Here is a 12,870-nt window from a genome sequence, read left to right as displayed (position 1 = left end):
AGTGTGGGATAATGTTCACCAGAAAATCAAGAAGTGTTCACAAAATGATAAGTTAGGATGGTATGGCTGGGTCTCCCTTCCCATCATTTTTAGCACGGGTCAAGGCGGGACTTCAAAGCACAGCACAGTCATGTGCCTCTCCAGCACGAGGCTCACAATTCAACAATACCACAGCCTTCAGGGGCCAAGTCTCTTCTCTGCAAAGTCTCTTGCCTTACAAGGCCTGATGGATCAAAACAACAAACAAACAAACAAAGATTCCTTCTGTAATCTTGTACTTTTTGCTGGTTGGATCTTCCTCTGCCGGGCTTGGATCCTTCTTCCTTCCGTCTGGTTCACCACGGCCTCTCAAATGCAGCCTGCAATATTCAAGAGCTTTAATGTATCTTTAAACAACTTCCCATTGTGGACAACCCACAGCCGGGTTCATTCTTGTCTGCACAATGTTCACAAGTGTATTATTCTTCACCCCAACTCGCAGGCATCCCTCAACTGGGTTCACGTTTGCCAAATATACAGTTCACTTTACCTTCTCACGATGCAGGATTCAGTTCCCTTAGCTTTATCTTAGTAATGTGTCAGAGTCGAGTGTACAAGGGATTTGACGTAACCCTTGTGGTACCACTCCGACACCTCACACCGCTCTTTCCTAGGATCTTCTGGTATTTCCAGTTTCAACGCAAAAGGGCCAGCGAGAGTCCTTCGAATGGGCACCCCTGCAGCGACTGACCACTCTGCAGCTGGCCCTTCTCTGGGCTTCCCCCAAAAGTTCAAACACAAACAAGATATTTATTATCAAGTCCTTGCGTTCATCTAATGTTGCCACTTGGAACCTTGGGCTAAACACAGTTTGGTTCACTATCAGCTTCCTCCTACTCACCGATTGTGTCGGGTCCGCTGGCTTGGCTTGCTTCTGGAATCAAGGACGGTACCACAGTAGACAGCGTGCCTCCCCGCCTGTGTTATCAATGCGGGAAGCCCCGGTGCACCATTGACATTTGTTACTCCACACGTCAGCAGCACTTCCCGGTTTTGTAATTCCCTTTTCGGAGGCTTTGCGGGTATGAGTTGAAAAGGGCATGGGCAGTTCCCCTTTCGTCGTCCCTCCAAGTCTTGCTGTCTTTCTCCTCCGTTTGAACTGCCGGTTCGGTGTAGCTGGTTCCTCGTGCGTTCGGCCTTTGCGCGTAGTGTGCTCTTGTGCTTTGCCTTTGGGGAAGGTAAAGGGCCGTCAGGTGCGTGTGTGATTATTGTCAGTTGCCTTACTCTGCCTGACCCTTGTGTTGGGACATGTCAGGTAATCGGCTCTGGTGTTAGTCCATTGTCTGTAACGGTGTAAGAAAGTGTTTGTCTTGGAAAAGGGGGGTAGAGCTTCTAAATATCCTACAGGGTAGGAAGGGGAAAAGCTCTTACAAGGAAGTGGGTACCGGCTCTCAACCTTCGGTGTCCCACTTCCACTCCCCGGAGACCCCTCATCCAGGTGATCCTCCACCACTGGTCCATCCCCAGGAACTAGATCCAATAGTGACAGCCGTGTCCTGGCCACTTGGGTGACAGATCTCTGGGGACTAGCGCGTGAGACACCTTCAGGTTTCTCACAATACTGAAGGCCTGTGATCAAACTGTTGATAACTTGATTTGTGATCGTTGGCAGTCAAAGCAGACAATGGGCCTCATCACGAGTTGGGCGCTAACCCCAGCGGGGCTATTAGCCCTACCCCCAAACCCCCTGGCGCTGTTAGCGCTGGATCAGAGGTTTGACGGAATGGTAAGTCCCCATTCCCCATTGGGCCCAATGGGGAATGTTCGGCGCGGTAATAGCGCTGAAAATCGGCAAAAACGCTGCGGATTTGCCCCAGCTCAGAGCTGCCAAACCCGTGATTTGGCAGACCCTTAAATGCAGCGGTAATAGCGTTAGTGCCGCATTTATGGGTTACCGCCAAACTCGTCATGAGGCAGAATATGTAGAGTGTGGGGGCTGAAACTATACAGGAGTCTGTCGCCATATGATAACCACTGGGAACTCTCCCTCCATAACTTGTGAAGTTTGCAAACGCTTATTGGCGTTCCCAATTTCTGAGGTTCAGGTTTAACTTGCGCCCAACGGGGAAGATACGTCGTGCAATATGTACAGTAAGTAATGAAATTGATGGATCTTGTGATAAGTGTTAGATGAAGGGGATGCTACAAACTAGGGAGCATATCATATTGGCTTGTGGAGCTCTTCAGAAGGAGAGAACAAAGCTTTTGGGGCCATATGGGGCCAGCTGATCGTTCTTGTCCAGCTAACTATCGCCCAATTTCCATTACTCCCTTTCTTGGCAAACTCCTGGAAAAGTTGGCCATCTCTCAGCTTAACCTTCATTCCAATCCTGTTGGCTGTCTCCATGACCACCAGTCTGGCTTCAGAGCTGCCAGAAGCACGGAAACTTCTCTCCTAAACATCCGTGAAGAGCTGCTCACCAACCTTGACTCTAACATTCCCTCTGTCCTCATCCTCCTCGATCTCTCTTCTGCCTTCGACACGGTCAACCATACCATCCTGCTCAACCGTCTCCGTGAAAACCTGGGTATCACTGATCAGGCTCTGGCCTGGCTGACCTCTTTCCTCTCAGATCGACCCTCCCAGGTCCAACTTGGGTCCTTCCTTTCATCTATCTTCCTCTCTACCTGTGTTGCTCCCCAGGGGTCTAACCTCTCGCCCTGGCTTTTCAACCAATACCTGGCAACTCTCACCCACTGCATTGCCATTTTCTGCTCAAATTTCCAGTGCTACGCTGACGACACTCAACTCATTTTCAGGCTGCCCTCTGCCACCTCCTCTCCCTCTCTCATCTATGATTGCCTAACTGCCATTCAAGATTGGTGTGCCGCCAATGATCTTTGTCTGAATGCCAGCAAGACGGAGATCCTCCTCATCGGCACACCTTCACCATCCTTTCCCCTCACTCTCTGGCCGGCCTCCCTTGGCCCTCCTCCTTCCCCCACCTGCGAGGCTAAGAACCTCGGGGTCATCTTTGACTCCACCCTTTCCTTCTCCGCCCACATCTCTGAGGTCTCTAAAAAGTCACATTTCCGACTGCACCTCCTCAGAGGTACTCTGCCTTTCCTCTCCTTCCCCCAGAAACTCATGGTATCTCAAGCTCTGGTTCTCTCTAGCTTGGACTATTGTAACAGCCTCTTTCTAAATCTACCTGCCTCTACTCTCCGCCCTCTGCAACTAATCCAGAACAGGACTGCGAGACTTGTCCTTGGCCTCAAGCCCTGGGATCGTATCTCTCCAGCTCTGAAATCTCTTCACTGGCTCCCAGTGGATGCAAGGATTAAATTCAAAACCCTCTGCATTGTCCACAAGGCTTTCTGGGGCCTGGGTCCAAAATACCTTCAGCTATCCGCAAATACCTCCCCTCTTGAGCTCTTCGCTCCTCTACCTCCAACTCACTCAGGGTCAGTCATTTTTCTAAGAAACGAGCTGGGGGTAGATCTCTGTCTTCGGCTGGGGCCTCCCTCTGGAACAGCCTCCCTGCCACTCTAAAACTTGAGGAGAACCATCTCCGGTTCCGGAAGCACCTCAAGACCTTCCTCTTTTCTTCTGCCTTCGCTCCCCCTCTCCCCTGCTGATCTGTTCTCTCTTGGCACCGTGCACCTGGCCACCCTCTGTCTTTTGGGCCCAGGTACCTGCTCATCCTGTCACCCTCCCGCACTGCCTCCGGGCCACTCCTTGCACTGGGGTCTGTATCTGTACCCATACAGCCCCCCCTTTTTCTTCCTGCACTTATCGGACCTACCCTGTCTGCTGCCTTAAACCTAGCACTTGCAAATTGCTGGCTGCATTACCACTGTTTGTTGCCTTTATTATTTATTTATTGTTATCTATCTGTTTCTCCTCTGCTTCGCACTTTCCACCTCTCCCCCCTTCCATGCACTTTTCCCCTACCCCCCTCTCCCATGCACTTGCGCGTTCTCAATGTCACTGGGCCTAGTAAGATCGCTGTTTTGTTCTCCCCTGTTCCCCTCCCTTGCCTTGTCGTGCTCTGAAACACTTGTGTACGAGTGCGATAGAAATAAAATATCAATCAATCAATCAATATGTCCATGATCTTATGTATTCAGATCTTAATAATTTGTTTTTCATGCTATCAAGTGGTAGAGACATTTCTTTGACAATTGTTACTGTTAAATTGCTAAATCATGCAGGAATCATGAGACTTAGATATTTGTTGTATACTGTATATTTGTATTAATGGATTTTGTCATTTATTTTAGCAATATTGTTTTAACTTGAAAATCTAAATCATATGTATTGGATTGTTGAAATGGGATCAAATGCTATTTTTTAATTCAAACTGTATAGGGTCTGGGTATGTGTGTACTTTGTGTAAGCATGCTTTGTGCATTGTATGAAACCTGACTGTGTTCTCCCACCTACTTCCCCGGGATCCTCTAGTCAGGTGGCCAGAGAAGGGCCATCGCTTTTGGATCCCAACGCTGGGGGTGGACAAGCCAGGGAGGATCACCTGAGTGGAGGGTCACAGGAATTGGGAGGTGAACACCCAAGGGCAAGACATGGGGCCTCATTACGACCCTGGCGGTAAGGCAACAACGGCGCCGGTAGTACTACCGGTGCCGTTGTTGCCTCACCTCCTCATTACGAGTTCTGCTTGTGGGGCTGCCCTGTACGCCTGGTCAGACCAGACGTGCAGAGCGGCACCCGCTAGCAGAACAGGATGCTAACAATGGTCCCGTCATTAACAGGACCGTTGCTAGCTTCCTCCCCATTCCCATTGGGCCCTAATGGGAATGGGGATGTACCGGGTCCGGTTCCCGCGAATGGGAATTACCGGGCACGCAAAGGTCGGAATGGACCGGTAATTCCCATTTTTCGGGACTCAGACCCGAGTTTGGGGGTAGCCATGCCGCTAAAAACGGCATGGCTACCTCCAAACTCCTAATGAGGCCCATGATATTCCCCCTTTTCCCATTCCATCTCAAACCCCCTTCCCTCAGCTTTCATGGGGTATTTCCAAACCCATGCCATCACCCCCTCCCCATTGTATTATTATTATTATTATTATTATTAATTGTTTTTTTATAATGCGCCTAATACTGTACCTGAGTTCGGTTTCTAAGCGCGGATCTGGGATTCAAACCTCTGTTGCTCTGCGTGGTCTTGCTTCCAAGACCAGCGCGTCGCCCCTGTGCAATCCTTCATTTCCAACCAATACTGGGACGAGGAAGAGGCAACCCGGGAGTAGTGAAGATTTCCCATAGGAATAACATGTGGAGTGTAAGGGAACCGGCTGTGGAAAGAACTTAAGTTGTCCCATTAATAGATTCAGGCAGTGTCAGGCATTCACTAATTATCACTCACACATGAGTCCACTTGACTGCTCTTCCAACTATAAAATGAGTGGTTCTGCACAGCTGAATGGGCAAACTGGGGACGGTGTTTGGACCAGAGAAGTCAAGGAGCAGAGAGCAGCAGGCTCGATGGCTCAGAGGAGAACGGTGTGCCGAACACTGGCCTGGTGTTTCTGAGGGGCTTTAGTGTGGCTAGCGAGCCGTGTCTCCAGAGATCCGGATCGAAGCATCTTGCAGGTTGCTGTTGGTGGTTGAAACATTGCTTGTTCCCTTGGGACCTGTGCCGGCCCCAAAGGTGTCTGAGGGGCAGGTGGTGAGACCCTGACCTCCTGCCTGCACATCCGGGAGGGACCGCTTATCACCGCGCTGCTGCCCGCGGGGGAATCTCATAAGAAAGAGAGAGAGAGAGAGAGAGAGAGAGAGAGAGAGAAACTCAGGAGTGTGCAACTGACTGAAGTGAAGCGGGCAAAAGGAAAAGAATAAAGCGGCACAGAAAAGAGGAAAGAAAAGGAACTTGTAGAGCAAAAAGATTGAGGGAAAAGCAACAAGACCGAGAGCAAGTAAGAGAAAGTCAGAAAGCAGAGCAAGCAAGGGACGCAAAGGAAAAGAACTATAGCAAAGAGGGCGCAAGTGACCCGAAACAAGAGAGAAGGGTGCAAGCGATCCGGCAGAGTGGAAAAGGTGCCAGTGGGCATGGAAAGGTAAAGAAAGTGCAAGGGTGCACAGGAAAGCAAGAATGAAGGTGCCAGTGGGCACTGTAAGGAAGGAATGGTATCAATGGTAGATACAGACCCAATAGATACAAGTTTTGAAAACTTTTATTTTGATATTTTGGTTGAGTTGGTAGAATTCCTAACTGGCCTTAACTCTAGAATGGGAGTAGTCTCAACCAGTAAACAAATAGCAAACAAGTCCAAGTCAGTGTAGTCAAAATAAAAAGGCCTATACTAAATCAAACTAACCTTGCCTTTTTTTTCAAATGACTAATGTGTTAAGGGAATTCAAAAGGAAAAATAGTGTCTTAAAAGAAACGTCAGAATTCCCCACATTCGCCAGCACAGGGTCTCGAGAGTTTCTTAAAAAAGATAGGTGGATGGCACAGTTCTATCAATCTTGCACACTTTGGCTTACTTTTACAATTCAAAGGTTCAGGTTTGGGCTTCAAGCTTTTAGTAGTTCACTCAGTTCTTTAGGCTACGCCCGCCTTCTCATAAATACACAGTTCTACTCTCGACTTTTACTTTGCCACAATTCAACACAGGCTTCCCTCAGCCGGGCCCGAGCCTGCCTCTCTTTTCACATTCACCTTATACTTTATCACAGTTCCACACAGACTTCCCTCTGCCGGGCTCGAGTCTGTCTTTCTCTTTGTGGGGGTTCCCTTCCCCACTTTCCGTCACATTTAACTTTCACTCTACCGCAGTTCAGCACAGTCTTCCCTCTGCCGGGCTTCAGCCTGTCTCTGTCTTTGTTGGGGATCCCCTTCCCCACGTTTTGTCTTTGTATCTTTCACTGTCGAAGACTTTCGAAACTGCAAGGATTTTATATAGACCTCTGCATAACCACTTTGACCTCTCCTTAAACAGTTGAACAATTAACAATCTTCCTCATCTCGCAATGCTTCTTGGTACTTGTAGTTTCTTATTCTCTTTACTTTGGCCTATTTCAAAGTTCATATACTTTTCCCTCTCAGCATATTCAGAGTTCACATACTTTGTTTTTCACATATTCAACTTTTGCTCAGGATTGCGGTTACTATCTTGCCTTCGGTTGAACTTGTGTTTGAATTTAAAAGAGGCCTGAGCTTGGGGAAGGGAACCTTGAGGGGCCCGAGATGTGTATTTGTGTTTGAATTTGAAAGAGGCTTAAGCTTGGGGAAGGGAACCCTAAGAGGCCTATCAAAGTGGTATCTTGTTTATTTTGTGTTACTGAAGGAACTGAAGCTTGGGGAAATGAGCCCCAAGGCATTAAAGAAATTGGGCCTCATTACAACTGTGCCGGTATGGAAATAAGAGTGCCAGTTGCACCGTACCGGCACCCTTTTTGGACCACCACAGTACAACTCTGCATGCGGGGGCCGTTGGTGTCCGGCAGATCTGACCTGCCGGGCGCAACAGCACCTGCCAGCAGAGTTTTCAGGGAAGCACCAGCACCGCTAGCAACTGTGCCGGTGCTTCCGTCTCCCCGTTGCCATGGATTCCTATGGGGCTCCATGGTAATGGGGAACAACGTATTTTCCGGCGTCTGATTTCCCGATCCGCTGGGACTTCTAATGTTCCGGTGGCACCAGGAAGTCAGGCGCCGGTAAAATGTTACGAGTCCTGCGGCAACCCGCCGGTAGCACCGTCGGGTTACCGCCACACTCATAGTGAGGCCCATTGACATTGTTTGAATTATGGAGAAGGTCCTATGAACAGTCTCTTTTGATTAAACTCATCCTTTTGAAGCTGACCAACCCACATCTGGTGAGAAGACCACCTGAAACCAATCCTATTTCCTATTTTTGTTGAACCACTACTTTTCTGCTTTTGAAAGACTTCCTAACACATTTTTGTCAAAGAGTGAGGGCAAGCATAGGTTTAGACCCAGACAGATTTTTATTTTGGACTTCTAGACTTCGACGGCCCTTAGAAACATTAGGTAAGGGAATCATCCAGGCATTATACCAACTGAAGAACTTTAATAAATAAAGGTTTTGAAAACACACCTTTGAGCCTTTGGGCCCCATTACGAGTCCGGCAGTAACCGTGATGGAAAAACTGGCAGGTTACCACCGGACCTGTATTACCATTCCGCCACCGTGATTCCCGGAATCACCGGGGCATTACTACCCCGGTGACCCGGAATTCTGGAGGCAGAATTCTGTAAGTCCCCATTCCCATCCATGGGGATGGGGACAATGGAAACACCGGTTCTGTCTACGACGGAGCCGGTGTTTCCATGTCCGCCTGCAGGCGGGTGGTGTAAATCCCGCCAGGTCAGACCTCCTGCCTGCAGGACTCTTAATCAGCCGGCCCGGAAAGAACAGTGGCAGTGGTTTTACCGCCACCGTTCTTTCCGGACCGGCAGGGTCGTAATGAGGCCCTGTGTCTCTCCTTAATAGCATGCCTGTCTCACAGTATCCAACATAACAATAAAAAAAGAAAGTTAAGTGTGAATAAGAAAACTGAAAATCTGCTTAACAAAGTTGAAAAAGTACATGAGGTACTTTAAGCTTTCTGCATTTAAAAAGAAAAGATGCCTGAACCAATAATCTTAGTCTGTACTTCATGTGCCAAACTAACAAATATCTGCGCAAATGAAAAAAAAAGTGCTGATGCTTTGCTTTTTTCATTCGCTCTCATTGTAGAAAAGCACAGGTCACAACACTAATATATGACTGTCGTCAGCAACCAGATGGTTGCTGGAAGCCCCTTTTTTAGTTTGGGCTTTTGCAACACCTAATAGCCCAAACTATTGCATTAGACTACAGATTCAAGTACTGATAGAGAGGAGATGCATCTGACAAGGGACACAGAGGAATGACATTTCAGGAGGGACACACAGTGTATTGAGTGTATTGGTGTTGTGTGGTTAGGAGCCCATCCATTGGCTGCCCATAGCCATGCTAATCCCTATGGCCATTCTCACCCATTCCTGCCTCTCCCCACCCAACACTCCTCCTCATGGGAACTCTTTGAGCTCTGAACTTGCTTGTAGCCTTTCGATTCCCTGCAGTGTGCTAACGTGCTGATGTAAGGTGCAGGCTCCCTGGTTTCCTTCTGCAGCTCTTACAAGCTATGCACATGCATTATACTGGGTGAACACGGGGGTATAAGGGCGTTCGGCACTGTACGCACATTCTGTAAATTCAGCATTGGGGACTGTGGACAAGCTGTCTGTTGAGAATTGTATACTCACCCCTCCACAATCTTTTGCATGGTATGTGGTTTCCAGGCAACAAATGCTAGGCAGGCACGTGGACCAGACAACATGCGCAGTGTAGTCTTTTCTATGTGGTCGCAGCCAATGACAGCTGCGCAGTATGTTCTTGCTGGGCTGTCCGCTGTTTTGGTCTCGTGCAGTGCTCCTGTGATTCTAGAACTCAGAGCTGCTGGATATTGTCGGCAAGACAAAAGGATGCAGGGAGAGATTCCTGTAAGTGACACTATATACGCGACCGCAGAAGAGAAGGGTGAGAGCACCTCATGGTCAGAGTCTGGCTTATGAAGAAGGAGGTTGTAATAAATACAGAAAAGAGATGGTAGTAGAGGATTGACTGATAAAACCAGTTACATATTCAGGCTAGTGACTGGGATGGGGGCCAATAAGGTTTGCTACAGGTTTTAGATGCATGAATGACAGCTTTCCACATGAAGGGGGCGAGCTAATGGCTTTCATATGCCTTCACAAAAGCCCAAACTGTTGACATTGCCAATGCTTATTTTTAACTTTATTTAACGTTTTCAGCAATAATAGAAGGCAGTAACAGTGATGAGCGCAGATTAAGGGAGGCCATTTTTAAAAGAGAAATGCCCTTAAAGGGACTGTCTCTGAGAAAATAAAATAGCATTTCTATCCCTGTTCGGAGGAAATAGCATTTCTATCCCTGTTCGGAGGAAGGAAATGCAAGTGTGACAGCCGCGCTTTACATCACAGCTGTCACACTTCACCTTCCTACCCTAGCCTACAACTCAGCTGAACTGCCATTATGGTAAACGACTGTCTCATCCGGTGTCTGTAGTGTTGGCAGCTTATATTAATAGCTTCTGTTGATGCCCAACAGTGTAATGGGTCACCCCTCCTGGGAGCATGGTATCTCCCAGGAGCTTGTGGCAGTAGCCACATAACTATATTGAATAAAAAGGAATGGGCGTCTCCCGCGCATTCTGTCATCGAGCATGCAACCTTGGTGTCCGTGTCTTTATTTAAGTAGCACCATGCTGGCGCTGCGTAGCTGAAAGAGGGCCTGCCCCGCAGCGCCCTCCACAAAGACAGTGCCCCTGCAGGGCAACGCTGTCCCCCATGGCTGCCAGCCATGCCTTTAGAGCCCCTGCCGGGTAACTCTATCACTGGGAGCCAGTGCCCCTGCTGGGCAACACCGGCGTCCTCTGGCCTAGGTGCCCCCAGGCCGAGGAGGAGCCTGTGTGCTCACAGGCTGACTGGGTGCCCCCAGTCTCAAGCTGTCTTCTGGGTGCCCCTAGCTTGGATACCTTTTCTGGTGCCCCCCGACATATGCAAGGTGATCCCTGCCTGTCAGCGTGCTGCGTGACCGCAGCTCATGGTCTGCTGGGTGCCCCCAGCATGTCGGTTGGGTGCCCCCAGCCTTGGTCCGCCTGGTCTGAGTGCCCCCAGACCAGGACATAACAAACACCATAGCGCCCATCAATTTTTCTTTGTATTAGATTCTTATGTACAGTTCTCTTTGCATGCAGAGAGAGAAAATCAAGCGGTACAGAGAGACAGTATACAGGTAATATTTAAAATCACATTCAAAAATGTGTTTTTACTCAGAAACATCTCTGCTTCAACTTTAGACTGTACATAGTTATTGTGCCCTATGCCTGCCACCTGGGCCATTAAACACATTCGGCCAGCCCATAGATTCATACTGTACCTTATTGTTCTCATTTGTGTTTTTCTTGTACTGTTCTTTCTGTTCTCTCCTTCCCCTTCCCCCGCAGAGAAAAGCAGCAGAGGAGCACCAAAGGGTAGAGGCTGAGTTTGGGCGGCAGCAGGTCCTCCTGGAGGACGAAAAGCAGATAATTCTGTTCCAAATTAAGAAGGAGGAGAAAGACTGGAAGCAGAAGCTGGACAACAACATCAACAAGGTGTCCTCACAGACCCACTCTCTTGAGATGGTGATGGCTGAAATTGAGGAGAAGAATGCAGAAAAAGGGGCACAGCTGCTTTCGGTGAGTCTGACTGCTGCAACAAGGACCATTCCCATGCTCAAGGGTCAGTCATGCACCTCCTCCCCAAACCTATGTGTCAGTCAAAGGGGAATTTGGTTAATGTACCTTGCCCAGCTTCACACAGTTTTGTGAGTGAGGAAAGTCGGGGCTTGTTATGCAGGAGCATCTTGGTTCTGGACTGAATGCCTTCCCATGTAAACCAAATCCCTCCAAATTATTCTATCTACACCCTTTGAAAACTAAATATTTTTTGGCATGTCACCCCAGCATTTGGTGCCTCTTCATCACAACACCTACTCGGAATTAAGAACACAATTATTTCAGTGAGATAAAAATGCATCATTGTCAAAAACCCTTTCCTAGAAACAAGCAGACATTTCCATTTCCGTTTACCATTCATAAAGCACAAACCACTATTCAAATGGCAAGGGCAGGGTTATCAAAACTAAATGCCGGTTCTGTTACTATTAATGATATGCTCTCCCATTACCTGTTATCATGCTAAACTCACAAACCAAACCTGTGTAAAGTTGACATACACATCGTCATGTTAAGACATCACTTTGCATGAGGTGGTAATGCTGAATATGTTGTGAAGGGTTTACCTCTTCCTGTCACCCAGTGCTCCTGTCCTCTGGCATTCGAATATCCCTTGTGTGTATGGAATAATAATAATTAGGCATTTATATAGCGCTACGAACCCTCAGGTATCTGAGCGCCGCTTATTATTACCCACGGTGTGTGGTGCTCATTTATCGAGCTCGGAAGGATGAAAGGCTGAGTTTGGCCCTGCCGGGATTCGAACCTGCGTTAACAGGCTCTGCACGGATGTCAAAGCGAGCGCTCTACTCGCTGTGTCACTTGACCGGCTAGCTTTTCTGTTGCTCTGTTGCTTGTATCTGCTTCCTCAATTCTAACTTGCTTATGTGACTGAGACCCTTTGACAACTAAAGGACCAGACGACTCTTTTCTTAAGCAATTTAATATGTGTAGATGATGGGGGTGGGTGTTTGTAGCACTTCTGTCCATATCAATGTTCCTGCTGTCATTTTCACTGTTTCCTGTGCTGCCATACATACTTGTTAGTCAACTGCTATGCACAGTCCCATCAAAAACATGCTGACAAAACATTGGCCAGCAAATTTCCTATGCAATGGGATATTTTTTGCAGACAAGCTAGCACCCTGAAATCTACTACACTCCTATGCCCTGTTGCCTTTACTCCTTACTTTCGAATGTCCCTTCCGTGGGGTTGGCAATAGAGCATTTCATATCAATAATTTATTTTAAAGACAGGAGACCAGACAGATGCCCATCCCAGCTCACGTGCTCTCTGGCTTCATTCACCAATCTTACTCCGATGTCCCATCCCCTCACCTTCATTCTTGGGGGATGTCAGTCAGTCAAATCTGTCTTTATTCAAAATAATGTAATTAATCAACATCATAAATATAGCAAACAAAATACCAGATAAGTCATTGATACAATGCAATTAAAAAAAACATGTTTAAAAATCATATCACTACTATGTTATGGATGATACAAATCTTAGTCTGACTGCAGGTATAAGATATATCCTTCAAGACTCCAGCATGCCCAAGGATCTTTTCCATATAAC

The 12,870-nt window shown here is 47.8% G+C and overlaps 1 protein-coding gene across 2 annotated transcripts in view; it reads left to right on the top strand.

The window, feature by feature from the left end:
• Positions 1 to 12,870, top strand: part of LOC138521761 (E3 ubiquitin-protein ligase TRIM17-like) — an 870,777-nt gene that overhangs the window by 284,495 nt on the left and 573,412 nt on the right. For both annotated transcript variants that reach the window (XM_069634825.1, XM_069634826.1), the window contains one exon: positions 11,022 to 11,252. In XM_069634825.1, coding sequence (XP_069490926.1) covers positions 11,022 to 11,252 — 231 coding nt within the window. The remainder of the gene's footprint in view (positions 1 to 11,021; positions 11,253 to 12,870) is intronic.

This window comes from Ambystoma mexicanum, chromosome 13, assembly GCF_040938575.1.
Source record: "Ambystoma mexicanum isolate Mex_15411 chromosome 13, UKY_AmexF1_1, whole genome shotgun sequence".
Classification (NCBI taxonomy): Eukaryota; Metazoa; Chordata; class Amphibia; order Caudata; family Ambystomatidae; genus Ambystoma; species Ambystoma mexicanum.
This window is presented reverse-complemented; position numbering and strand designations above follow the sequence as displayed.